At 37.5% G+C, this 25,952-nt stretch overlaps 1 protein-coding gene across 6 annotated transcripts in view; it reads right to left on the bottom strand.

Moving 5' to 3' along the window:
* The window catches only part of PSD3 (pleckstrin and Sec7 domain containing 3), a 514,520-nt gene that overhangs the window by 24,657 nt on the left and 463,911 nt on the right, over positions 1–25,952 (bottom strand). For all 6 annotated transcript variants that reach the window (XM_037812498.1, XM_037812499.1, XM_037812501.1 and 3 more), the window contains 3 exons: positions 18,703–18,860; positions 16,044–16,188; positions 4,410–4,553 (listed from right to left, as the gene is read on the bottom strand). In XM_037812498.1, coding sequence (XP_037668426.1) covers positions 4,410–4,553; positions 16,044–16,188; positions 18,703–18,860 — 447 coding nt within the window. The remainder of the gene's footprint in view (positions 1–4,409; positions 4,554–16,043; positions 16,189–18,702; positions 18,861–25,952) is intronic.

Below are 25,952 nucleotides of genomic sequence, written 5' to 3'. Positions count from 1 at the left end.
AACACAACTGGCTCCAGTCTCTGCCCTAGGGACTGCAAACTCAAATGCCTTCCATAGCCAAGCCAACAGCAGAAATGGATAAGGCTAACAGATGTGATATAACAGGGAGTGGTGGCAAGGAACTGCTTGTCTGCCCAAAATACATTCAAATTACAATGAACACAAATACAATACTGTGCTGGCGAAAGAAAACAGGCCGAGTTAGGTCTGCTGACCACATAAAATTCATCCAAGTTAGGCTGGCCTCCAGTTTTCCCTACTCTACAATGAACCTCTGGAGCTTACTATCTGCCTGACCCTCAGTAATCCTTCTTCAGTAAATCTCTTATGGCTCAGTCATGTTTTGAATAGACTTGGGCTGATGCACCGTCTCCCTCTTCCTACTCAGGCCTTGCTCAGACATAAGGATTCACTCCTCAAGCCACTGCAAACATCTTAAATGCTATATGAAAAATACCCAGGAGTAAACAGCATTCTTCACTTTTTAATCGCTGTTGTTTTTAAAGCTGAAGAAACAAAAAGCTGACTTCACTGGCGGCCAACCACAGTGCTAGGAGCGCATTTCTATAACGGGGCATTTCTTAAAGGGCCCAGGTGTTTCCCTGCAGGGCTCAACTGACTGTGTTTTAACTGGCTGCAGTCTCCTAAATGTTTATATTCTATATAAACTACCTATCTGTCCTAGATCTTGATAAATTTCCTAATGTACCAGAAGCATGGGGGTCAATTAAAACATCTTTAGTAAAATGGGGATTGGATAAAGTAGAAACAAGTGAATTTATAAGGAAGCACGGCTATTTATATTATTTTGTGATACTGGGAAATGAGTTTCTGAAAGTAGACTTGCAATGCCTAACAACTCAACAGTAAGATTCGATTCCAAGTGAACTTGTCTAAAAAAAATAACAGCCACAGCACAGTGGTACCATTTCAATCAAAAACAAAGCAAACTACACTGCATTATTAACAGTCAGTAGAGAGAGAGGTGCTAGTTTAGTCAATTATAGCTCATTGTGAGTGAAGTTTTCTGCTTCAAGTAAAAGTGATTCTTTTTCTAACAGACTTAAGATGGAAGCATCTTTGCTCTCTGTAGACTTTTGTTTTTAAAGAAAAGAAAAAAATCTGGAACCTACTTATTTAACAAAATTCCTACTAATCTACTGTCAGTCAGGGTTTGGAGAATTTCTAAGGCATAAAAAGAGCTGTGAATTTGGCCTCCCATGAAGAATTGTTTGTACTCTAAGCAACCCTGGGATATAAACAACTGAAATGCATGAAGTTAGGAACACCCCTGGGGTTATTGCTAACAGCTTAATATTTTTCCAAATTAAAGCCCTTTTCCCTACCAAGACTTGAGAAAATTTTAAGAAACCACAGAGAGACCTCTTTACGATGCCTAATACTGGAATAGAAGAGAGAGCTATTTCATGCCTGTGATTTTTCCGTGGTGACAAGAACACAGATGGGACTAAAGCCCTCCTTCCTGTCACTGAACCATCTAGTGGCTCCCACTGCACTGCAGACACTGCCTCTGCTCTCACTTGCCTATCAGATTTGTTTTCATGGGAGCTGCTGGCCTTGAAAAAAGAATAATACTAAGCTTTCTGAACCACTTCCTCTGATGCTACCTTTTATATACAATAATAAAATTTCACTCATTCATTCAACAAATATTTATGGCACACTCAAGTAGTATTCCAGAAAACTGAGGTCAGAGCAGTAAACAAAATATACAAAATGGTCAATAACTCTCATATTCGCTATTCAGCCTGCTCAGGAAATGTTGCTTTCCAAGCAAAGTACTTAATGCTATGCAAAGAATCCTCCACATGCAGACACATAAGACAAAGTGTACCCTACATAATAATACACTACTGCAATTTTAATTTGTTAGTGAAAAACAATGATTCAATTTTTAAAATCATTACTTTTACAAAAAGCATTTTAGTTACTGTCTATACAAAGTGAGATACCCTTCTACCTTCATGGTAGACACAGGGTTTATGCAGCTTGACAGATAATCCAACCTGCCTGACACACTAGCACACGAGTCTGATCTTAATAAGTCAAGGGTCCTGGAATGCAATCTTCCACACAATCAGTTGAGCCATGCATTTTCCTTGAGGTGATTATCTGATGAAAGCAAGATGTCATCTCAACAAAGCTTGGTCTAGGTTCACATCAGGAAATGAAAAGGCTGGCTCTTCTTGGGTTACAGTTTAAGAGAAAGAGCACCACTATAGAGTCAAAAGCAGGGAGTGCTTTAGCAGTGGCAACCCTTCCATGATCTTGCAGCCACCCCCACTTCCTGGGGACAGGTTCTTAGCCTTCAGAGCCAAGGGCTCAAAACAAGGTGCTGCGTGCTGGGAACAGGGGACTGAGGTGTTGGGAAATTTAATTAGCATGTGTGAAAGACAACTGGCCTATGGCTGAAAGCCATTCCAGAAGTGTGAAGAATTATGATTGCTTTTTGAGGACTCCCATTTCCCAAGAATGAACAAGCCTGGGGAAAGATGAGCTATTTAGTTTTTTGTTTTAGATTTTTTTCAAGTCCTTTGCTTGTAAGTCTTCAATAGTTTCCTCTAACAAACTTCTACCCTTACCAAAAAAAGAAAGATTTCTCATGTTATGGTCATCTGCCCACAGCAAGGACCTCCCTGACTAGGAAGAAAGCTGGGCATGGACCTGCAATGGAAGAGCCCTCTTTTGGATCAGATGTATATTTCATAATAGAAATTTTATAACTCAGAGGCTTTTAAGCTGCTAAGAAATCCTGTTCAATTCAATGAGCAAGCAAAGAGCAAAGGCTAGAAATGAACCGGAGGAAGTCCCTGCCCTCCTCTCCAAGGGTTCACAGTCTTAGGGGAGCAGTTATAGAATCGATTACAGACACAAAGACTTACTGAAATAACTACCATAAAACAAATTGTGGTAAGTACTGCAACAGATTAATCCAGCCAGTAGGTCATAATAGGCTTTTCACTGGAGAAATCTGCACCTTGAAAGATGAACACGACTTTCAGAAATGCAAATGAGGGCAAGAGCGTCCGGGGCAGAAGAAAGCAGATGAACAAAGACATAAAAGCGTGTTTGGTCAGAGTGGGCAGAAATTCATGGAGGCTGTTGTGGGAGAGGGTTGGAAAGACAGACAGCGGCCAGATCCTTCCAGATTAAGAGTTGGGACTTTCTTCTGAAGATGAATTTTGGGAGAAGTACAGGGGAAAACCAGGGCAGCTGCTGAACAGAGGTATGCCATAATTTGGATTGAGCTTTAGAAAAATTGGCAGAAGTATGTAGGATGGACTAAAGGAAGGAGAGAGAGTCAGAAGGCAATCACCAGGTTCAGGTGAGGGATGAGGAGGCCAGGACTCCAGCAGAAGTGGCAGAATCAATGCCCATGGTGAGGCAGGGATGGTTGTGGGGCGCTGCAGAGGCTGATTGCCCGGATATGGCTCCTGCCTACATGAGGGGCTGGGGAGGGGCCTCAGATCAGTTTTCAAGCCTGAGAAGGAAACAGAACAGTGAGATGGAGTGAAAGAGAAGAATGAAGAGAAGCAAAGGGGACCAGAGCTACAATTTAAAAGATCAGCTAAATATGGATTCAAGAGAGAAAAAAAATATTATGTGAAAAATTAACAAATAATAGATTCTTTCAGGTTTGGAATATATGCTGCCTACTTTAAAAAAAAAGCCCTTTAAGTTGGTGGTGGAAAGGGTTGAGTCAGAGGATCCTATATAACCCTGACAGTATCTAATTTGGGAGAAAACCTAGCCAAAGGTAATTATCTACCATATATAGTAAATATTACTATATACTAAATATTGACAGATAATCCATCTTGCTTTTAAATTTTCCATCTTCCCATGCCAGAACACACAAATCCTTCCCATTCATTTTAATAGCCACACTTGCTATAACATACAGATGTGCCACAATTTATCAATCCTCTTCTGGTGGGCAGCATAAGTGGAAGAACACAACAGTGTCCCTACTAGCAAGAGTGTGCAGGAAAAAGCTGATGCTCCACATCACCCTGTAGCTTATTTCCCCCACTATGCTTTCTTGACCCAACCTCTGCTTGGAAGGTGGACACAGGGATGTAGAAAGCAGTTGCCTACCCTGACATGTCCCTCTATTGTCCCCCATGGTAAAAACAGACTATTTCAACCAGGCATGTTATTTGCTACTAAGTGCATAAACTGACAGGTACTCTCTGATGCTTGTTTGGTACTTAAATAGAATCATGAACACGACAGGCCCCCATGACCTGGACCACTCCAGGAGCTCCCTGGTGGGAACCAGGGCCAAGGCATGCTTCCAAATTACAGGAACCATTTAAAAAAAGTCTCATAGACAAATCATAAAGTAACTCAAATCTATCCATCTACTGCACTTAGGTCCAACATACCTCAAACTCCAGATAGTGATCCTTCAGTTTGTATTCATCTATCTCCTTGGCTTTCACTTTCTTGTCGGGGGGATACGAGCGATGCTCGGCCAGCTCGGTGGTAATCTGCTTCAGCTTGCTTTCATGAGATTTCAGCTGTTCCTCCTGCAGGAAATTATTAAGCCACTTAATGTCCAGAAAATAAATCAATAGCAAATATAGAGTACTTTGAAAGTCCCTTATGATGAATGACTTTAATTCATCAAGAGTCCCGGGTGCCTATGCTGCCATACCTTGTCAACTTTTTCATGCCAGTGTTCACATTTCCTTTCCAGAATGGCAACCAAAGCTGGGCTTCCCTAATCAGGCCTCTCTTCCCAAAACCAAATGCTTTCAGAGCCTTTCATCAGGTGGAACTGTGACCAAGAAATCTGAACAGGCGTCACCAGCTGCACAGCTAAGCACCCTGCCCGAGGACCATGTAACTTGGGTTCTCCATTTCATGCTTTCCGTGTTCCCCTTTCCAGCAACACGAATCAAGAGTCTCTCTGTATATTTTTTTCCTTTTTGGGATGGGCAATGCTATCAAGATATATTTCTCTGAAACTCATCAGATAATATTCTAAAAAATGCAAATATTCCTGATTTCCAACCCCATCTACCAATAGCAGAGGTTTTACTTTTACTTCCTCCAACTTTATTGACCCACAGTAATTAATCGGTTAAAATGTACCTATTGAGCAGTTACTGTCCAAAGAGCATTGTGACAGGCACCATATACCAATGCAACACGCTTGATTCCATGTCAAAGAACCTCCATTCTAGGGATACCATTTATATCACTTTAGCAATTAGATACCTAAACAGATATACAACTGAACCCTCTGGCAGCATTTTTTTTTAAAATTCAGTTTTACTGAGATATATTCACATACCACACAATCATCCATGGTGTACAATCAACAGTTCACAGCATCATCTTATAGTTGTGCATTCATCACCCCAACCTATTTTTGAACATTTTCTTTATACCAGAAAGAATCAAAATAGAAAAGAACACCCAAATCATCCCCCCATCCCACCCTATTTTTCATTTGGGTTTGGTCTCCATTATTCTACTCATTCATCCATATACTGGATAAAGGGAGTACAATACACAGGGTTTTCACAATCACACTGTCATCCCTTGTAAGTTACATTGTTATACAATCGTCTTCAAGAGTCAAGGCTACTGGGTTGGAGTTTGGTAGATTCAGGCATTTACTTCTAGCTATTCCAATATATTAAAATCTAAAAAGTGTTATCTATATAGTACATAAGAATGTCCACCAGAGTGACCTCTCAACTCCATTTGAAATGTCTCAGCCACTGAAGCTTTATTTCGTTTCATTTTGCCATCCCCCTTTTGGTCAAGAGGATGTTCTCAATCCCACGATGCCGGGTCCAGATTTATCCCCAGGAGTCATATCCTGCATTGCCAGGGAGATTTACACCCCTGGGAGTCAGGTCCCATGTAGCGGGGAGGGCAGTAAGATCACCTGCTAAGGTGGTTTAGTTAGAGAGAGAGGGCCACATCTGAGCAACAAAGAGGCACTCATGGGAAGACTCTTGGGCACAATTATAAGCAGGTTTAGCCTCTTCTTGCAGCAACAAGCTTCATAGGAGCCAGCCCCAAGACAGAGGGCTCAGCACATCAAGCTGTCAGTCCCCAATGCTTGTGAGAACTTCAGCTACAATCCAGGTGAGGAAGTCCAACCCCTCTGGCAGCATTTTAAAAACATTCTTGAGACAAAGAAAATTAGAATTTTCCTGAATTCTTAAAATTTTATGCCTGTTTACTGTTCCACCTTTACATGCAAATTATCCAAATACTTGTTGAGTATAAGTTTCATATGTACAGTATATGAAACAAATGGATGAAGGCATATGAGAGGAACTGACTAAATGAGGTCCTCAATAAATTTTGCATAACACCAACAAAATTTCAGAATATAAAAATTACACTGTAGAATGGGAGGAATAATTAAAGACTAACAGGAATGAATAGTTTAGGGATACTAAGATTATTTAACATCAATGTATAAAAAAGATACACATAAATTTTAAGAGTCACATACAATATCCTAGGGACTTTTATTATAATTCACACATCTTGAAAGCCAAACAAGGGAAAAAAAAAAAAAAAAAAAAAAACCTAAGTCAAAAGACTTCAAAATAGAAGAGAGCAAATGAAAAGTACAAAGTGCAGTACATGAGTGGAAAAATGAATGAGATGGAAGGAACATCTGGATGAATGGAAGATGACAAGATTAGTTTTTAAATACCAGCTAACTGAACACACACACAAAAAACAAACAAACAAACAAAAAAAAACAAAGAGGTCCCAGAAGAGAGATGAAAAACAACAAATTTATTTTGAGATTTTAGAAATGAGGTCTACATCTCCGAACTTATTTGTACACTGATAAATGCTGAAAATCAATGAAAAATGCTTCAGGTAGCTTTTTATTTACAACTTCTCATTGCTATTTCTATTTTTCCTCCCTTAGCCTACAGAATATTTCAGTAGTTTTTGTTTCTTTCAAAACAGTTTTGATTTGTATCTTTACTGCAACATGTAAACTACTTAACAGAATTTTTGACAAAAGATATTTGGTGACTAGACCACTTGGAACAATGTAAACATGACAATGTTTAGGCTTTGAAAAATAAAATGTTGCAGATACATAAGTTATATCAAATGATATATAAATACTCGTGTACCTAACATCCAGTTTAAGAAATAAAATATTATAAATTGAAACTCCCTGTACATCTACTTGATCTCATTCCTTTTCAGTAGTTACTCCTATACAAATGTATATATCCATAAAATACACAGCATGCTCTGTAGGTTTTTATACTTTATATTAAAAATATAACCTTGAGTTTTCTTTTGCATCTTGCTTTTTCACTCAACATGTTTTTAAGGTTATTCACATATACGTGCTAGCTCCCTTTTAGCCACTGTATAGTGTTCTACTGTAGGACATACTACAATTTACTATGAAGGATATTTAGGTTGTTTCCTGTTTTTTGTTTTATTTTGTTTATTTTTTGTTTTATTTTGTTTTTTGGCTATTACAAATGACATTGCAATGAACATTCCTAGACATATCTCCTAGGAAATATGTCCAAGAATTTTTCTACAGGATTTTATCTGTAAGTGGAATCTCTGAGTTTTAGAATATGTACATCTTTTAAGACGATTACTAAAATATTCTCCAAAGTGGCCGTACTAGTTTACATTTCCACAGCAGGTCTGAAATTTCTCATCAGTCCACATTCTTGCTATAATTTGGTATTATCAAACTTGTAAATCTTGTTAATTTTATGGGTAGGAAATGATATAACATTTTAATTTTTATTTTCATTTTCCTGATTACAACTGAGCATTAGCAATTTTTTTTCCATGTATTTACTGGGCTTCCTCTTCTGTGGACCGGCTGTTGGAATACTGGATCCATTCTTCTATTAGACTGTTGTTTAAAAATAGGTATGTTGCAGTATAGTTATTTATAGGGATTTTTAAAAAACGAATTCTTTTCTTTTTTGGTTAAAAAAGATAATAATCCAAACACCTTTTTTTCTAATTAAGATTTTAGATAATTTGGTAAAATACATTACAAACTGCTCTGTAGTTTTGGACTGTGGTTCTGCAAAATTATTCTGTTAGGTGTTTGCTTCTTTCAAAAGCTTTAGATTCAGATTTTCCAATCTTGGGTATTCAAACGTCTCCTTTTATTGAACATATCCCAACTTCTACTTATTTTAATGAGGAACATAGGCCAGAAGAGCAATTTGCACGGCATATTATATTTGTCACTTTCCTCTCAACACAGAAATATATACTATTATAAAAATATTATACATTTAACCAGGGTTCATTCATTGTCATTAAGTTACATTTTATAAATCTGGCTACCTCTATAACTATACGAAGGATCTCTCATTTAGGTTATATTTTTATTAAGAAACTAGTCAAAGACATGTTGAAGTCCAACGTGCAACGCTTCATTCCTACTTGACTGCCTTCATGAAGCAACAATCAAAGAAGTAATCTACAAAATAAAAGCATTTAAAAATCACATCTAAAATCTATCCATTTTGACCAGTGAAATAAAATGAAACCAGATGGCTCTTATGGGCATAGATAGGTAGACATACAAAGTATTACAATGCTAGAATCTGATGGTAAAGGAGATACACAGACTTTCCTGACAAAAACAAACGGCGAAAATGCTGATAGAAGAGGCAGCAGCCGTAGAGCCATGTAGCAATCTCTGACCCAGGACAATTACATTTGAAATAGACATGAGGAAGAAACTCAGAGTAGGAATTCTGCTGGTTTTCTCTTTTATCTTTGCTCTTACAATTCTTTAGAAGGAGTACACTCCTTCTTTCTGACTCTATGTGTTTGCATATCTAGTTATTTATATAAACGGAATCATTATCTGTCCCTTTATGTGTAACTTATTTCATGCAATAAGATATCTTCAAGGTTCATCATGCAGTGGCATGTATCATGATTTCATTCCTTTTAAATGCTGAGTATTATTCCACTGTATGTATATACCACATTTTGTTTACTCATCTGCCGATAGACGTTTGGGTTACTTCCACCTTTTGGCCACTCTGAGTAATGCCGCTATGAACACTGGTGTACAAAACTTTATTCCTTCTTATTGTTGAAAAATATTCCTTTGCATGGACATACCACATTTTATTTTTCCTTTTATCAGTTGATGGACATTTGGTCTGAATTCATATTTTGTTATTATGAACAATGCTGATATGTACATTTACATACATGTTTTTGTGTGGGCATTCGTTTTCATTTCACTTGGGTTTATAACCAGGAGTGCTATTGCAGAGTCATGTGGAAACTTAATTTTTTGAGGAACTGTCAGGCTGCTTTCCAAAGTAGTTGTACAATATTAATTCCCACTGGCAATGTCTGAGGGTTTTAATTTCTCCACATCCTCACCAACACTTGCTCTTTTCTCTTTTTTATTCTAGCCATCCTAGTGTATGTGAAGGGCTGTCTAATCGTGGTTTTGATTTGCATTTCCCTAATGACTAATTATATATCTTTTCATGAGCTTATTTTCCATCTGTACATCTTCATTGGAGAAATGTCTATTCAGGTCCTTTGTCCATTTTTATTGGGTTATTTTTCTGAGTTGTAAGAGTTCTTCATGTATTCTGGAAACAAGTCCCTTATCAGCTAGCTTTCTGCTTTGCAAATATTTTCTCCCATTCTGTGGATTTCCTTTCCACTTTTTCACAGTGTCCTTTGAAGCAAAAATGTTAATTTTGAAAAGTCCAATTTATCTACTTTGTTGTTGTTGATGCTTGTGCTTCTGGTGTCATATTTAAGAAACTATTGCCTTACCTAATATCATGAAAATTTGCTATGTTTTATTCTAGAGTCTTCATAGTTTTATCTCTTACATTTAGGTCTATGATCCATTTTCAGTTAGTGTTTGAGTATAGTGTGAGGCAGAGATCCAAATCCATTCTTTTGCATATGGCTATTCAGTTGTCCCAACATTATGTGTTGAAGTTATTCTTTCCCCCACTGAATTGTCTTGGCACACTTGTTGAAAATCAATTGACCATAAATATGAGGATTTATTTCTGGACTTTCATTGATATTCCACTGATCTATATGTCTATTCTTATGTCAGTACCCAACTGTTTTCATTACTGTAACTGTATATTAAGTTTTGAAATCAGGAAGTATGAGTCCTGTAACTCTGTTTTTCTTTTACAAGATTATTTGGTTATTCTGGATGCCTTGCATTTCCACAGGAATTTTAAGATCAGCTTGTCAATTTCTGCAAAAAAGTAATCTGGGATTTTGATAGGGATTGTGCCAAATCTGAAGATCAGTTTAGGGAAGATCAACATTTTAATAACATTAAGTCTTCTGAACATGGAATGCCTTTCCATTTATTTAGACCTTTTTTAATTTCTTTCAACAATGTTTTGCAGTTTCAATGATTAAATTTAAACTTTTTTGATGCTACTGTGAATGGAACTGTTTTCTTAATTTAATTTGTGGAATGTTCATTGCCAGTATATAGAAATACAATTGATCTTTGTATATTGACCTCGTATTCTGTAACCTTGTTTAATTCACTTATGAGCTCTAACAGATTTTTAATGGATTCCTCAGGCATTGGGAAAATTTTTAATGTTTTATTTATTAAATAGTAATACATGTTAAGGTTTACTAACATTTATTATTTGGATCAACAGTAGTAAACGTAGTGCATTTTATTTAAAAAATACATATATTGGAGGGTACCTGCTCAAATAGTTTATATTGATAAAGTGAGTGATCAAAAAAGTGAGGAGACCAGTGATCTAGGTAAAAGATGATAAAAGCCTGAATTAAGAAAAGTGGGTAGAATATGAAAGCTGCTAGAAGGTAAATGTGACAGGACTTGGTGACTGACAGTGTGGAACTGGGTGGGCTGGGGAGCGTGAGGTTCTGGCCGGTGAGGGCCGCAGCCACAGGAGAGACTTCCTCCTCTGTAACCCGCAGTTTCTCACATCTGCCTCATTCATCTTGCCCTTAGCAAAGCAACCCTTTGGCCAAACTACAGTATAAAACGAGGGGAGAGAGTTACTTCAATGTGAGAAACAAGCACAGGACCCCCCTTTGTTTCAGATTGGTGTTGATAACAAGGCCTGGCTCTTAGTAGACAGCAGTTAGTGGTTTTTCATTAATTGAAACTTTCAGAGGAGAACGGTTGGAATTCAAAGGAGGAAGTAGGACTGGATGTTAGGATATGGTGACACTGTGAAGTACAGGTCGTCAGCGGTGGTGAAAGACCCAAAGCAGGCAGGGATTTTTGCAGTTGAGTCTGAAATAAAGGTTGGTGTAATGTCTCTAAGGATGCCCAGCCACCACCTGCATGCCAGTTATCTGTGTGTGTATTAAAGCATGTATATTCCTCAGCTGTCTGGACCTGCTCGACCTGGGGGGCTGGAAAATACACATTTTCAAACAAGTCCCTAGATGATTCTTGTGCACATTAGAGTTTGAAAATGACTGTGCTGGTGGGTAAAAGGATGATCCAGAATGTGAGCTACCATGAAATTCTAAGTTTGGTGAGCTATACTAGAAAGAGAAACAAAACTTACATGGTTCAAACTAGTCTCTCCATCCTCAACAGAAGAAAAATGTGCTCTGGCAACACAGCCATGAAAAACAATTAAAGAAGGCAACTCCTCCCACACTGCAGCGCTGTTCAGAAAGAACCACGCTGCACTGACAGTAATCATTTTCAATAATTAAGGCTAATATGTTTTGGATAGAAGACAAAAATAAATTAAAGAAGAGCTAGGAAATGACAGGGTGATGAACACTGTGTTTTAAAAAGTACCAAACGATCTTATAATTGAACATTTAATTTTTTCCTAACACTGCTTAACTTTCTCCAGCAGGGCACTCATTTTGTTATAATTTATTTTGTAAATTGAAATTATCCAAGTGGTTCTGGCATCTAGGGGAGTCAAAGCCAAGTTTTAAGAATACAGAGAAAGGAAAGATTGCGAGTCTCAGAGATTCAGAACCACCAGGCTAAAGTAATGGTTCTCCACAGGACGGGGATGATTTTGACCCCATGGGACACTTGGCAATGTCTGCAGAGATTTATCATTGCCACAACTAGGTGAGGGTTACTGGCATCTAATAAGTAGAGGCCAAACATCCAAAAATTCATCCTACAGAGAACTATCCAGCCCCAAATGTTAGGAGCACTGGGGTTGAGGAATTTTGGGCTAAAGGATCAAGACCAGCCTGAAGGTCCTGGAGAACTCGAGGGCACATCTAGACACATATTCCAGGATTCACTGGAGGGGGCATTACAACCCCAGCAAAGAGCTCCCTAAGAATCTCTATTCCAAGTGGATGCCACCCCTAATTCCAATGCCAGGCTGTGTGGGAACCCACTCTTCCTTCCCTCTTCCTAACCTTTCCTTTATCATATACATGCTTGGTTTCACATGTTTCTTTCTAAATTCTCATATCACTCTCGAAGATAAAACACTTTTTTCATTTTAGTAAAGAAACATTAAGGTTGTGACTTGGACAAAGAAATATGTCAGAGTCAATCCTAGAAAGAACCTTAGAAATATTCTAGAACAACCTTCTCATTTTCCAGATGGAAAACTGAGGCCCACAGAGGCTATGTGATTTATTTGAGGCCATCTTATTCCTTCATAAAGAAATCAAATTCCTGAAGGGCTTGGTCATCTTGTCTTACGTGACACTTAAGAAAGCGTCTTTTTGATTACTGCCCTTCTATATAAAATCTTGAATCCATCATTTTTTTCCCATTATATATGCTCCATTTTTTTTTCTTCCCATCTCTTTGGATTTACGTTCAAAATGAGGAAAAACATCAAACAACATACAGCCTATATTTTTAGTTCCAGTGTAGGGCATTTGTTTAAAATAAGAGATTTTGCCATGACAGAGGTCCTTGCTTGCCTGAGCTCCCAGAAGAAACACACATTCTCATACGACACTGACTTATTAATTCAGAGCCCATACATAAATACATCAATAGTAGTTTTTCAAAGTAGAAAGTAAATAGAACTGTAAATTTTATAGTGAGGGTTGAACAAGAAAAAAACTCATATGATCAGTCTATTGAAAAATAACAATTGGAAAATACCCAGTGAAATTAACAGACTAAATCCAACTTTCAAAAGCATGTTTGGTCTCTGTTAAACTTTGTTGTTGTTGTCCCCCACAACCCTTAACTTATGTAATGAGATACACTGTTTATGTTAAGTACCCAGACTTAAAGCAGGGAAATATATTTGCTTTAAGAGTTCATATTTTAGTTGGGTAGATGGAGAAGCATGTCAACATACTGTCTGGCAGTTGGTAAGAAGTAAAGCCTTCCAGTTCTCTTACCTATTATCCCTGAAAAATAAAAGACATTCTGTCCTGTTTGCTGAGCAGGGCTGGTCTTTTCTATTCTTAACAGTGTTTTCAGCAAGTATATGAACCACACAGTAATAGTAATATTTAAATAGCAATAATAATTATACATTTTAAAAACAAACAAAATTAACAAAATCCAAAAAATCTTTCTCCAAATGACTGAAAACCTTTCTTCAAACCATTTCAAACTACTAGTCTTTCTGTTTTTTTTATAAACTTATGGCAAGAGATGTCCATGATTCCTTTCTCTCCATCCTTTCTACCTTCCAGTCCTCATCAAAGAAGTTCAACAAGGCTTCTGCTCCCACTGCTCACCCAAATAATCTCACTGCGGTCACCCAATGACTTCCTCACTACTTAACAGGACACATTTTTTGGTCTTGACTTTTCTGCCCTTTCCTTGGCACAACATTATCTTCTCTCATTTTTAGAAAACTTTTTTCTAAAACGTTACTGTTTCTCAGGTGTCTTCTTGATCCTCTTTTGAGACCTGAGGCACTGCAACACTGGTGACAGAAAAGAAGAAAAGGATCCAGGAAGAGATTCTGAGAAGAGGAAACAGGCAGGAAGCCTGGAGGTGGTGGGGTCCCAGGGCCGGGTGGGACAACATGGTCTCCACTGTCCCACTGGAGGACCCCCCACTCCTCCTCGTCACCTGGCGCTGAGCCTCTCCCTCCCACCCTCACCAGCTTTGCCAAGCACCTCACTTCTTGCCAGCTCTTGTATCACCAACTCCATTACTTCTCCCTGGATTACTGAAAGAGCCTTTAAAATTATTCTTTCTGCTTCCAGTAATATCCTCTTCCAACACCTTCTTCATTTTGTAATAAGAATAATTTGTAAAGCACAACTTTGATCACATTACTCTCCTGCTTAAACTTTACCCTAAGGATGCTGGGAAACCAATGAAGCATCCAGAATTCCATCTATGACAAATAAGAGCTTTCATGAGTTGGCCTTTGCTTGCCTCCACAGAGGAATATGTCTTGCCTTTACTCAACACTTTGGCTCAAGCCACATTTGATGACTCCCTGTGGGTGGTGCATTGCAGTGCTCTCTCCTCTGGGCCTGGATCATTCTATTCTCTCTTCCCACACCTCACCTAACTCCTGCTCATCCTTAAGCTTCACGTTAGAGATCATGCTTCATTCTTCACCTTCAAGACGAGTTGCCCCTTCCCTGTACTCTCACAGCACCTGGACTTTAGCCTCCTGTACCTCGAGTCAAACTGTGTTACAACTACTTGCTTATTTGTACTTGTCATTCACTCTTCAGGAGAGGGTCAGGGTTTCATTTGCCTTTGATCTCCAAAGCCTAAAACAGTCACTGATGCACAGCAGCACAGAGAACACATTTGCTAAATAAGTGTGTCATCGATTAATATGATACCATATATGTGTGGAGGAGCTGGTTAATACTGACCTGGTTGATCATAGTGAGATGAATGTCATATTAAGGGCTTTAGCCCCTCCAGTGGCTCCCCGATGCCTTCAGAACAGAGATTTAAGTAGGCAAAGGACATTATTAAATTTGGGCTTTGTTGAGGATCGAATAATGGCCCCCATAAAAGGCACGTTCAGGTCCTAACCTCTGTCCTGTGGGTGTGAACCCATTTGTAAATAGGATCTGTGAAGAAGAGGTTATTAAGATGTGCTCAAACTGAATGAGGGTGGGCCTTAACCCAATAGGGCTAAAGTTTATAGGCAAAGGAAATTGGACACAAGAGGAGAAGCCATGGGAGCAGCCCGAAGATTGAAGTCAATGGAGCCCAGAAGAGAAAGAAGAAGACGCCACCATGTGCACTGCCATGTGACAGAAAAGCCAAGGACCAAGGATTGCTGGCAGCCAGCCCCAAAATGCCATCACCTTTGGGAAGAAAGCATCACCTTGCTGACACCTTGATTTAGGACTTCTTCTAGCTTCAAAATCATGAGGCAATAAATTCCCATTGTTTAAGCCAATGGCTTGAATGGTATTTGTTTTGGCAGTTGGGAAACTAAGATAGGCTTTAAGAAGAACAAACTGACAACAGGAGAGAAGTTTCTAGGAGTACATCTGGAACACAGTCTGGTGTGTTTTGTCTTGATCTGTTTTGAAAACCCAAATGGTCCACTTAGATCTGCACAGAGGGGTAGGGAAGGTTCTCCCCCAGTGCACTGTGAGGAGTGGACACCTAGGAATATTTTCATATTCCTGACACCAGACACAGCCTGGGGCATGGTAAATGAGCAATAAATGAATGAGTGAATGAGCCTGTGACAAAACAAAATTAGTCATTTGAAATAATATGAGCTCTTAGTATAAAAAGAGGAGGAGGAGGAGAACCACTACCGCCACCATCACCACCACCACTGCCACCACTGCTGCTGCCAGCACCACTAGGTAAGGATGATTAATTTAGTAGTAACTTTTAGAAAACAAATTAAAGAAACGTGTCCTACCAACTGTGAGTCAATCATGTCAGGTTCCTATAAGAAATGCAAAAGTCAGCATACTGCATCTTGCCCTTCCATTTATACAACACGGCCTTTGAGGCAAGGTCTCCACTTGTCCCCCAAAATGTGAAGTAATAATCAAACACAAATATTAATACGATTATTTTACAAAGCACCTTTCTCTATGCTCAAGGCTCCATCAAAATGACTCACCTGAGATAATTTTGTTGTAGTGGCAGGCAGAAGGGGACGGCTAAACTTCTTCTGAGACCCAATGGCTGCTGGAAATGGTGGTGCAGAAAATACAGCTGCAACACAATTAATTTTGTCTATCCATCCTTGCATTTCTTCTGGACTCCTATGAAAAACGTATTTCTGTTAAGGTATTTCTACATCTGACTGCAACACATTTTGCTCATTTCTGATTTAAAGTGGCACATAAAAATTGTTTATTCTTCTAGGTACAACTAATACCTGATGAAACTTCATTTGAGATGAACATTCTCAACAGTGATTACCACAGCAGTGAAAGGCCCTGGAATCTGTAATCATCATTGTAGTCATAGCCTAAGACTATAATTATCCCTCTAGGATACAGGGAAAAAAGAAAACTCACTTGACAATAAATATTTATTAAAACCCCACTTTCCATCTGATAATTAGGTTAGGTCAAAATTTTAAAATTAATTTCTTCTAATCATATAATCTGATTTTGAAATCCAATGGAGGCATACATTGCTGGAGAAAATGTAAAAGGATATACCACTTTGGAAAAACTTTGGCAGCTTCTTAAAAAGCTAACTATAAACTTATGTTTATACATACAACATACATTTACATACAACCCAGCAATCTACACCTGGGTATCTACTCAAGAGAATGAAAACATATGTCCACAGAAAGATTTATGTGTGAATGTCCCAAGCACCAGTACATATAATAGCCAAAAAGAGGAAACAATTTAAATATCTATTTACTAGTACATGGATACACAAAGCGTGCTATATCTATATAATTGAATACTATTCACAATAAAGATACGAACTACTATGCATGCAACAACATGGATAAACCCTAAAAACACTATTTTAAGACACAGAAGACCACATGTTGTATGTCCAGAAAAGGAAAATCCTGAGGCAGAAAATGGTTAGTGGTTGCTTGGGGCCGGGGGTGAGAATGGGCAGCGACTGCAAACAAGGACAAGGGTCTCTCTGGACTCACTGGACTGTGGTCACGGTTGCACAACTCTGTAAATTTACTAAATATCACTGAATTGTACCCTTAAAAACAGGTGAAATATTATGGTAAGTTAAGTAACCTTCAATAAAGCTGCTAAAAAATGCACTTAAGTAGAAATAGAAATCATCTGATGTCATGATCATACTCCTGGTCAACTTCTATGTCCACACAGCCCAGTACTGAAAGCACTTAGTATATCTGTGAATTCAAGAATGAATGATAGAAATCGTTACGAATCTGGATAGCTTATCCACCATTTATATAATAATTAAATAGAAGACGGATAAAATGGCCAAATATAAAACCAGTTTCTTCACTGACTACTCCAAGGGAAACTACCCTCAGTAACCTGAGACTTACACTAGATATCAAGTCCTCGAATGCCTGATTTCTGCAACATTTTTAACTGAAGTAATTAGATCGCCTTAGTTATAATAAATATCAGATTTCAAAACAAAAATGTGGGAAACAGAATAATTGGAAAGACTTTTATGCTTAATAGCTGTAATTAATCCCTTGTGGGGTTAGAACTGTCCTATTCTCACATTCAGAAAACCCGGTGTAACTTGTTTCCTTACAACTTCTTCTTCATCTGATGACAGCAATTTTATACCTTCACTAGTTCAACATCTAAAAATCACCAGAGTATCTTCTTTTTTCCTGATCCTACAATGCTCCAAATAACAAGCATATAGATGCTGGTTTTTACTACTTTGTGTCAATGAAGTTTAATTCCAGTGCAGCTGGGGTCCCCAGGCAGTGCTGTGTTGAGAATGATTCTGAAGTCAAGCTCAGGCTAGTGAAAAAGCATGTCATGAATGATTAACACTGCCTGCCACAGACAGTGGTGTGTGACCTCTATTTACCACTCCTGTTCTATACACTCAGTTCTAAAAACCCAAAATTTCTCTTTCATGAATCCAGAATTCTTCATGTGGAATGTTCTGCTACCAATCTTGCAGAGGCTGATCCTGGATCCCTAATACTAATAAAGTGGTAATCAAGTCCATTTCTTGCCCTCAGTATGAATTTTTTCCTTCTATATAATCATGGACTATCAGAGCTCAAAAGGAGAGGGAAAAGAGATTAAGATGTAAATTTACATTTACCAAATAGCTTCTATGTATGGAAAGTATTTCAAACACAATCTCATTTAATCCCCACAAGAACTCTGTAGGATAAACATTATTACCTGTACCAGTAACTAGCTGAGGATCAAACAGGTTAAATTACATGCTAGGACAAAGAGCTAGGAAATGGTGATTTGAATCCAGATCTATTTACTCATTGTGCTATAGACCTCATCTGCTAAAATCCTCAGGTTTTACTGATGAGGATACAGAGATCTAGAGATTTTAAGTGGCTGACCAAAGCTACAGGGCTACTTTATAGAAGACAAAAAAAAAAAAAAAAAAAAACTTGAACCAGGGCTTCTACTTCTTTTTCTACTCTTTTCAGGCACTTGTCTCTCTAATGTAACCAGTTAATGACTGACTCCAGCTCAAAAAATTTCCCCTGCGGATCCTGATTCCTCTTCTAGGAATAAAGTGGTGCTAAGCAAACCAAAGACAAAACAAAACAAAACAAACACCCCCCCCACACACACCAAAAAAAAAAAAAAAATACATACTGGGCTTGAAAAAGCAGAACTCTCCAGTCAGCAGTTTTAAGTTTAAGCACATTCGGCTTCTTCTCGTAGTCTGTGGCCTTGGATGCCAGGGCATGGTGCACGCTGACTGCATTTTTCAAGTCCTCTTCAGACAGGGCCTTTTCTGGTTTATATTCATCCTATAGACAGAAATAAATTTAACAAAGCAAGATCATGTTCAGGTTTTAACTTCTCTTTTAAAACTCTAAAATCACAAGAACAAAATTTAGAAAATTCAAGAAAGTGCATGAAAAAAGTGAATGAATGATGAGTAAAAACCACTCTTTGTTACTTTATAGGTGTCACAGATCATCCTTTTATTTGAAAAAACACTGCTGAGAATGAGAAAATACATGTGCTTAAGGCAATTTTTTTTTAAAAAAGCCTGTAATGATAATTAAGGTAAATAGCTAAGGAAGGACAAAGACAAAAACATCTGTTACATACATTTTATAGTGATTTGAAATGAGACTAGGTCTAACAGTTCGAGTGATCTGGTTTCAGGATTAAATGGGTAGATGCCAATAGCTTCCAGATATCAATATAATTATATTAGAGGTGAAAAAAGTACCATTGTGTTCTCTGCTCTAAAGACATTGCATTTTCTAGCTACTTTCTTTTTTAGATGAATATTATCAAAAGAAAAATGAACAGTAAAAATAAAATTATTTCTTCAGCTCTTCTGCTGAAAGAAAAAAGGAAATAGCTTAATAATTACGAGAAAGCTTAGCTGTTATCATAAATTTGAAAACTGGTTAAAATTACATAAAAATGAAGGTGTCATGTGCAGATGCAATTTTCTCTGGGCATCATCTACACATTCACAGAGTAGAAAAAGGTTCTTCTGTATGGCAGCTCTTCAAAGATAACTCTTAAAAAAACAATTCAACTAGCAGAGTAATAAGTAGGATTTAAAACAAGTTTGATTCTGTTAATCCTACTAATTCCAGGGTCCACCAGAATCCCAAGACTTCAAAACCAATGTAAATATAATACGCATATACTACAAAGGGTTATAGATGTTTTCTAGTGTTTAAGGCCCTCTTTACCTCCCCCCCATACATTATCTAAGACAAGATACAGTGCTGAATAAATGTGCATTTCTTCTGTAAAGAAAAAACACACACACACATACACACAACATTATAATTAGAAGTAAAAGCCAAAAAGAAGATGTAGACATTGTCTGTTTTTATCACAAACTTGTTTTACAAACTAAAAAGAGCAGATGATTACAATTCCCCCATACTTCCTCCCTCTCCCCATTCCCCAACACACAAACTAAAAATTTAAATGAACTAACGCCATCAATACAAACAAAGTCAGGAAATAATAGCAGACTATTGATCATTAATGACCACTGTTGGTGAAGAGTGCTAGGAGGCAGAGGTTTTCCCTCTAAAACAAGAAATAAATACCAAAAGCAATATAAAGATTACCCAAATTTATAATGTTGAAGGATAGCACAACATCTACTTTGGAAATGCAGTAAGTCTTAGGTTAAGAATTGCTGTTAATGAGTATTCTAGAGAGGTGTATGAATAAAGGAGAATGAAAAGACAATCTTAAAATATGTAAGATATTATTTATATGCATCTGCTCTTCCATAATTTATGTTAATATATAAAACTATAACCTATCTGTGTCATTTTCAAATGAGATTTCTCTTGGTGATTTAGCATTCCAAAGATCCACAAATCTGTTAGAGAAATTTTTAGTTGACTAGTAGAGTTTCAACTAGAAGAAGCATGACAACAAACTTCCCTCCAGCCTTATGATTATGCTACAACAGAACATGTGTATCTGGCGCCCAGCCCATTTAGCCACTTAGTTTCCAGAAAAGCATCTGATGTACATGAATACTGGGGATGTAGGGATAAGTGACGAGGGCCAAAATTACCTTCAGAGAGTTTCTATGCTACATCCATTTTCATACATACTGATCCCTAACACATCTGTAACTTGAGTTTGCACAAAAATCTAGCCTATATATTTGTATGCGCTTTTTGTGACATTCTAAAGTTTATGATTTCGGCTTATATCCTTATTCTTTCTTCCAGTTTATTTTTTGTTCAAATTTCTTAAAATGATTATTTAGTTCTTTTATTTTTCATAGTTTTACTTTAATTAAAAGCACATTTAAGGCTATATTTTCTCCTCTGAGTACGGGTTACACTGTGCAACAGTTTCAGAATGAGGGTATTTCCCCCATTGCTTTTTAGACAATTTGTAGCTTTCTTTTTTGCCCTTCTCTTTGATCTTAATCGTATCAAGGATTGTGTTCATCACATTTAAAGTACTAAAAGTTTTGGTTACTTATCATGATTATTTCTAATTTCATTGGCTTATGGTTAGAGAATATGGTCTTAAAATCTATTCCTTACTCCCCTCCCCAAATTGGTTAAGGTTTTTCTTGTGACCAAGTGCATGTTTGATTTTTGCTAATGTTCCATGGACATACAAAAAAAAAAGTTTATTCTCTAAGGGGTGAGTATATATTTATATTCAAGCTTACTGATTCAATTCCTGTGTTCTTACATTCTTTTTCTATTAGTCTGTCCCACTGAGACAAGTATACTGACCTCTTTCATCATAACTACACTGTAAGTTCTCTTTGCATTTCCAATAGTTTTTGTTTCACATTTTAGATACTATGGTGTTTGCTGCATTTATGTTTATGACTATTATCTTCTTTATGGCTATGTACCCTTTTCAATTTAAAAATGTTCTTGATCCTGTTTATGTGCGCTTAGTCACGTAAGACAAAAACTTAAACAGAATCTGTCTCCCACCAAGCTCTATTCTTTACTCCTTGCCCACATCAACGAGAAGACTTTTAAAATAGTTTCACTTCTATCTCTCCTTCCTATTAATCCTAAATTTTGCTGAACTAGTTTAGTACATTTACTTCTGGACTCATTAAAATTATTTTGTATTATCTATTTTCTGTTTCAAGAAATCTTATTTTGCACTTATATTCTACATTCTCCAACTCTTTCCTTATTCTTTTAGGTTTAATTGTGTGTAGGTTTCATTGCTCATCTCTTTTCCCTCTATCTTTTCCTCATCGTGAGGAATATATAAAAGCGGTTACTGGGGACTGCACCGCTTTTATATATTCATTTCCAATTTACTCTTTAACCCACTGCAACTTGGAGTACATTTCCATACTTCATTGAAACTGCTATGCCAAAGGTCAGCAATGATCTCCTAACTGCACAATTCAATAGATTCTTTTCAGTTCTCATCTTATGGCACCTGAAGTTCTCTTTTCAACATTCTTGAAATTCTTGCTTGGCTTCTTGTTCTTCTATTCAGTTTTCTCCCACTTTTCTGACTATTACTTTGCTTCAGCCTGCCCTTCAAATATTAGTTTTGCCATTGGCTTTCTTCCTTCCTCATTCCACAAGTACCCCCTGGAATGATCAAAACTACTCTTATAGTTTCTACTCCCACCTATATAATAATATCTAACAAACTGGTAAAGGTGAATAAGAAACAACACCAACTGGCAACTATCAATACTGGATGACTTAGATCTTCACACTCAGAGCCATTACACATAATTTTAGAGCAATATTTTCTCCGTTGGTGTTTCGATTCAAAACCAAGCTTAAAGGGTAACATTCTTAGGCTGCTCTAAAAGTGAAAATAAATTTAAAATGCAACATTTATTAGAGTCCTACTTAAATACTAACAGTAATTGCCAACTTGGGAGAAATGTACCATAGTTTTTAAAAAAGGGCTCTCTTCCAAGACAGCTTCCTAAACTCTATGATTAACTCAGTCTATTTAATCAAAGACTAAGAAGTTTTAGGTCTAATAATCTTCCACTTTTCTAGTTAATAATAATGCCATCTAAACAAAAGGTAAAATATGAACCTTAAGTTACCTTCCATGTTCTGAATTCCTACTAGAAAATGAAGTTCAATGTCTACAAAAAATATGAGCAAAGCCCAGGGTAGATTAGAACCACTTGTGTTGACAATTGGAAAAAAAGAAAGGTCTTTATTCTACAAGTTCATTCTGACACCTTGATTTTTCATCACTGAAAGTAAAAGATGGTACTTCAATGGTAGAATTGGGAAGGAAGAAAAAGGGATAAATTATCATAATCAAACCATTTCAAAACTAAGACTATTTGCTGTGCAAACTGAATGTGACACAGAAAGCAAGATAAATTCAATCATGAAATTTTCCTTAAGAAAAGAAAATGCTCCATATCTAATTACCATCCATTTTCACAAACAAATGAAGGGTGGAAATGACACATAAAAATCATGCTACTCTCCCTTGTGTTCACTGCAAACATCTTTTTATCTATTATGATTCATCAGAGCACTCCACCATCCTAATAAGCACCAAGAATGAGATTTTACAATGCTATTTATTTTAAATTCATTTTAAATGTGAAGTGAAAAGCTTTGATTTTTTTTCCTAAGAAGCTTGTTAATTAAACCTCTCCTTTGCTAACACAAAAATTATCTATATATGCACAAACTGGCACCAAGTCTGAAAATTTGTACTCTCAGGTGAATCTAAAGTACAATTTGGAAAGTGACCAAATCTCAATTGAAACTCATCAAAATCAACTAAAAACACACTCAGATTCCAGTTTTCAAAGTGTTATTTACTTTATGCCTTATTAAATAGATAAAATTGCTATATCTAATTAAAATGGTTTAAAACAAATTTGAAATCATCTTGATTTTCATTCAAAGAATGCAGAAAGGAGGACTGAGAGTGAGCTCTTGCATGAAGCTAAAGGGATATTAATAAAAATGTCAGCAATTAAAGTAAACTGGGTCCTAAACTGTCTACTAATTTCCTGATTTTAAAAATGGCACAAAAAGCATTTTTGATGATTTGGTGATTATCCTTTTTAAAAACATATAATCATTTACTGTTCGATATCTTTCTAAAAATCGTTCAGCTTCATTCTTCTTTTACCAAGGGAGCACAGGAAGGACTGTTTCCACAAATCTGGAAGCAGAAGTAATGGTTAAGTCAAATGGGGGCATGTTTTGGACCATTTCTCAAGTAGGCATATATTCCAAAATCACCTAATCGCAGAACATTAAAGCTGAAAAGAACATTTAATCTAATTCTCTCATATCGTGTAAGAATTTTAGAGTCAGAAAAATATATCCTATATTACTATAGAATGGAGAATTAAGAATAAACAGATTGAGGAAAAAAGAATGAACATTTAAAATTTTTTTTATTCAATTAACATGCATATGGTATCTGTCTTCCTTATTACAATGATATGGAAGCCTGCAGGAGAAGGATCTTGTTCTGTTTAGCACTGAAAGAATGCATTTTAACTCTCCGTTATCTACTTAGTGTGGGGACATAGGACTTGAGGTGATTTCTCAATAAGACTAGACTTCAGCAAGGCACAAGAAATTTTCCAGAATAAATCCAGGAAGTTAGGCTCCATTTTTTTAATGATTATGCAGCTGCGCTGGAAGGGAGTTGGATAGAGCAGATAACCTTCAGCAGCCCTTGCAACTTAGAGATTATTTTAAGTAGAAAAAAATTTCTTCGCACTCACTCCTCTATATTTCTTTCATGTTTCTAATTAATAAAATGATCCGAGTTTTTCTTGGTGGGGGTTATTTTCTCATTTCCTCTCAGTCTTATGCTACACTAGCATGTCTGTTAAAGGCAGCCTGTCTGGGACCAAGTTATGTGTCCTGTGCATCACCAACCCTCCTCTCCTCCCACACCCGGCCAGAGCTCTTTGAGGGCCAAGTTAGTATCAGATTCCTTTGTTTCCTCCACAACCTTTCCCCTAATTGATGTGGGTGCCATGTTTACTGAAAAAAGGGAAAGGGCAGGGAAGAATGAGGTGGAGAAGAAGGGGATGGTAAGAGGAGAAGGCAGGAGAAAGGAGGGAAGGAGAGGGAAGGAAAAAGAGGGAGGGGGTAAATGAAGAGAGAGTGAGAGAAACAAGGAGGGATAAAGTGAGGAAGAATAAGAAAGGGAGGGAAAATGAAAGGAAGGGACGGGGAGAGGGAGGGGAAAAAAGAGAGACAAAGAGGGAGAGAAAAGCATGGCCTCTTCTCTCAGCTTCCCATCTGCTGAATCAAATACCCTAGGGCTGGGGTTAGCTTAACAACAGGAATTTACTGGCTCACGGTTTCAGAGGCTAGAAGGCTGGCTTTCTCCTGGGGCTGGCTGGCAATCTTTGGGATTCTTTGGCTCTTCTGTCATATGGCAATGCACATGGCAGTGTTGTCTCCTTTCTCTTCCAGGTTCTGTTGACTTCCAGCGATGACTGCTCCCTGTGGCTTGCTCTTCTGTGTCCAATTTCCTTTGCTTATAAGGACTTCAGTCATACTGGATTGAGGCCCACCCTCAGTCTGAGCACATCTTAACTAGAAACATCTTCAAAGGACCTATTTACAAATGAGTTCACATGCACAGCACCAGGGGTTGGAGCCTGAACATATCTTTTGTGGGGCACACGATTCAATCTCCAAACCTAGGAACCTGGGTGGCACACAGGGAAAGAGGTTTGAGACCTGGACTCACTTTTGAATGCCTGTGATGAAGCCAGAAGGCACTGCAGCAGCTCCTCATGTGGGGACAAAAAAATTCATTAGGAACAAGAAAACTAACTAGTGGTTTGCCTGGCACTGAAATGGGAATTGTGTTTCACGAAACAGAATCCTTCAGAATATAGCCTAAAAGACCAGGCATGCTTCCAGCTGCAATGTCTTTTTATGAATTGATGGTTTTTAAAATTATGATTATGTCTTAAATATCCCGTACAAAATGGTTACATTTCTTTGATGGACTGGAACATTCACCTGAATTACAACTAGTGAAAACTTGGGTGTCATCACCACTCTCCCAAGGAAATACTTGACTTCAAAGCCTAGTTAATCTATTTTTCTTTTCTTTTAAGCATTTTTCTTTTCTTTTCTTTTTTTTTTTTTTTTGAGAATGAGAGAGGGTCCACATGGCCTTTTCAAAGAGTGAAAGGGCACAGAGCCAGCATTTTCATGAAAGGAAATAAAAATGCTCTGAGCATACAGAAAAGCAGGAATGGAACCAGGCCAGAGATCAGCTGGCTCCTGGCACGATGGTCTTGGCACATCAACCCTGGCCTGACCACCCAATCACAGCTTGGGAGGCCTCAAATCTCCTGTGTCTTCCTTCTGCCTGGCCCAGGCTCACCCCTGATGCTACCTATACTTCAAACTCCGCAAATATTCCCCTCC

This window comes from Choloepus didactylus, chromosome 20 (assembly GCF_015220235.1).
Source record: "Choloepus didactylus isolate mChoDid1 chromosome 20, mChoDid1.pri, whole genome shotgun sequence".
Classification (NCBI taxonomy): Eukaryota; Metazoa; Chordata; class Mammalia; order Pilosa; family Megalonychidae; genus Choloepus; species Choloepus didactylus.
The sequence above is the reverse complement of the archived record's forward strand: the minus strand, read 5'-3'. Positions and strand labels throughout refer to the sequence as shown.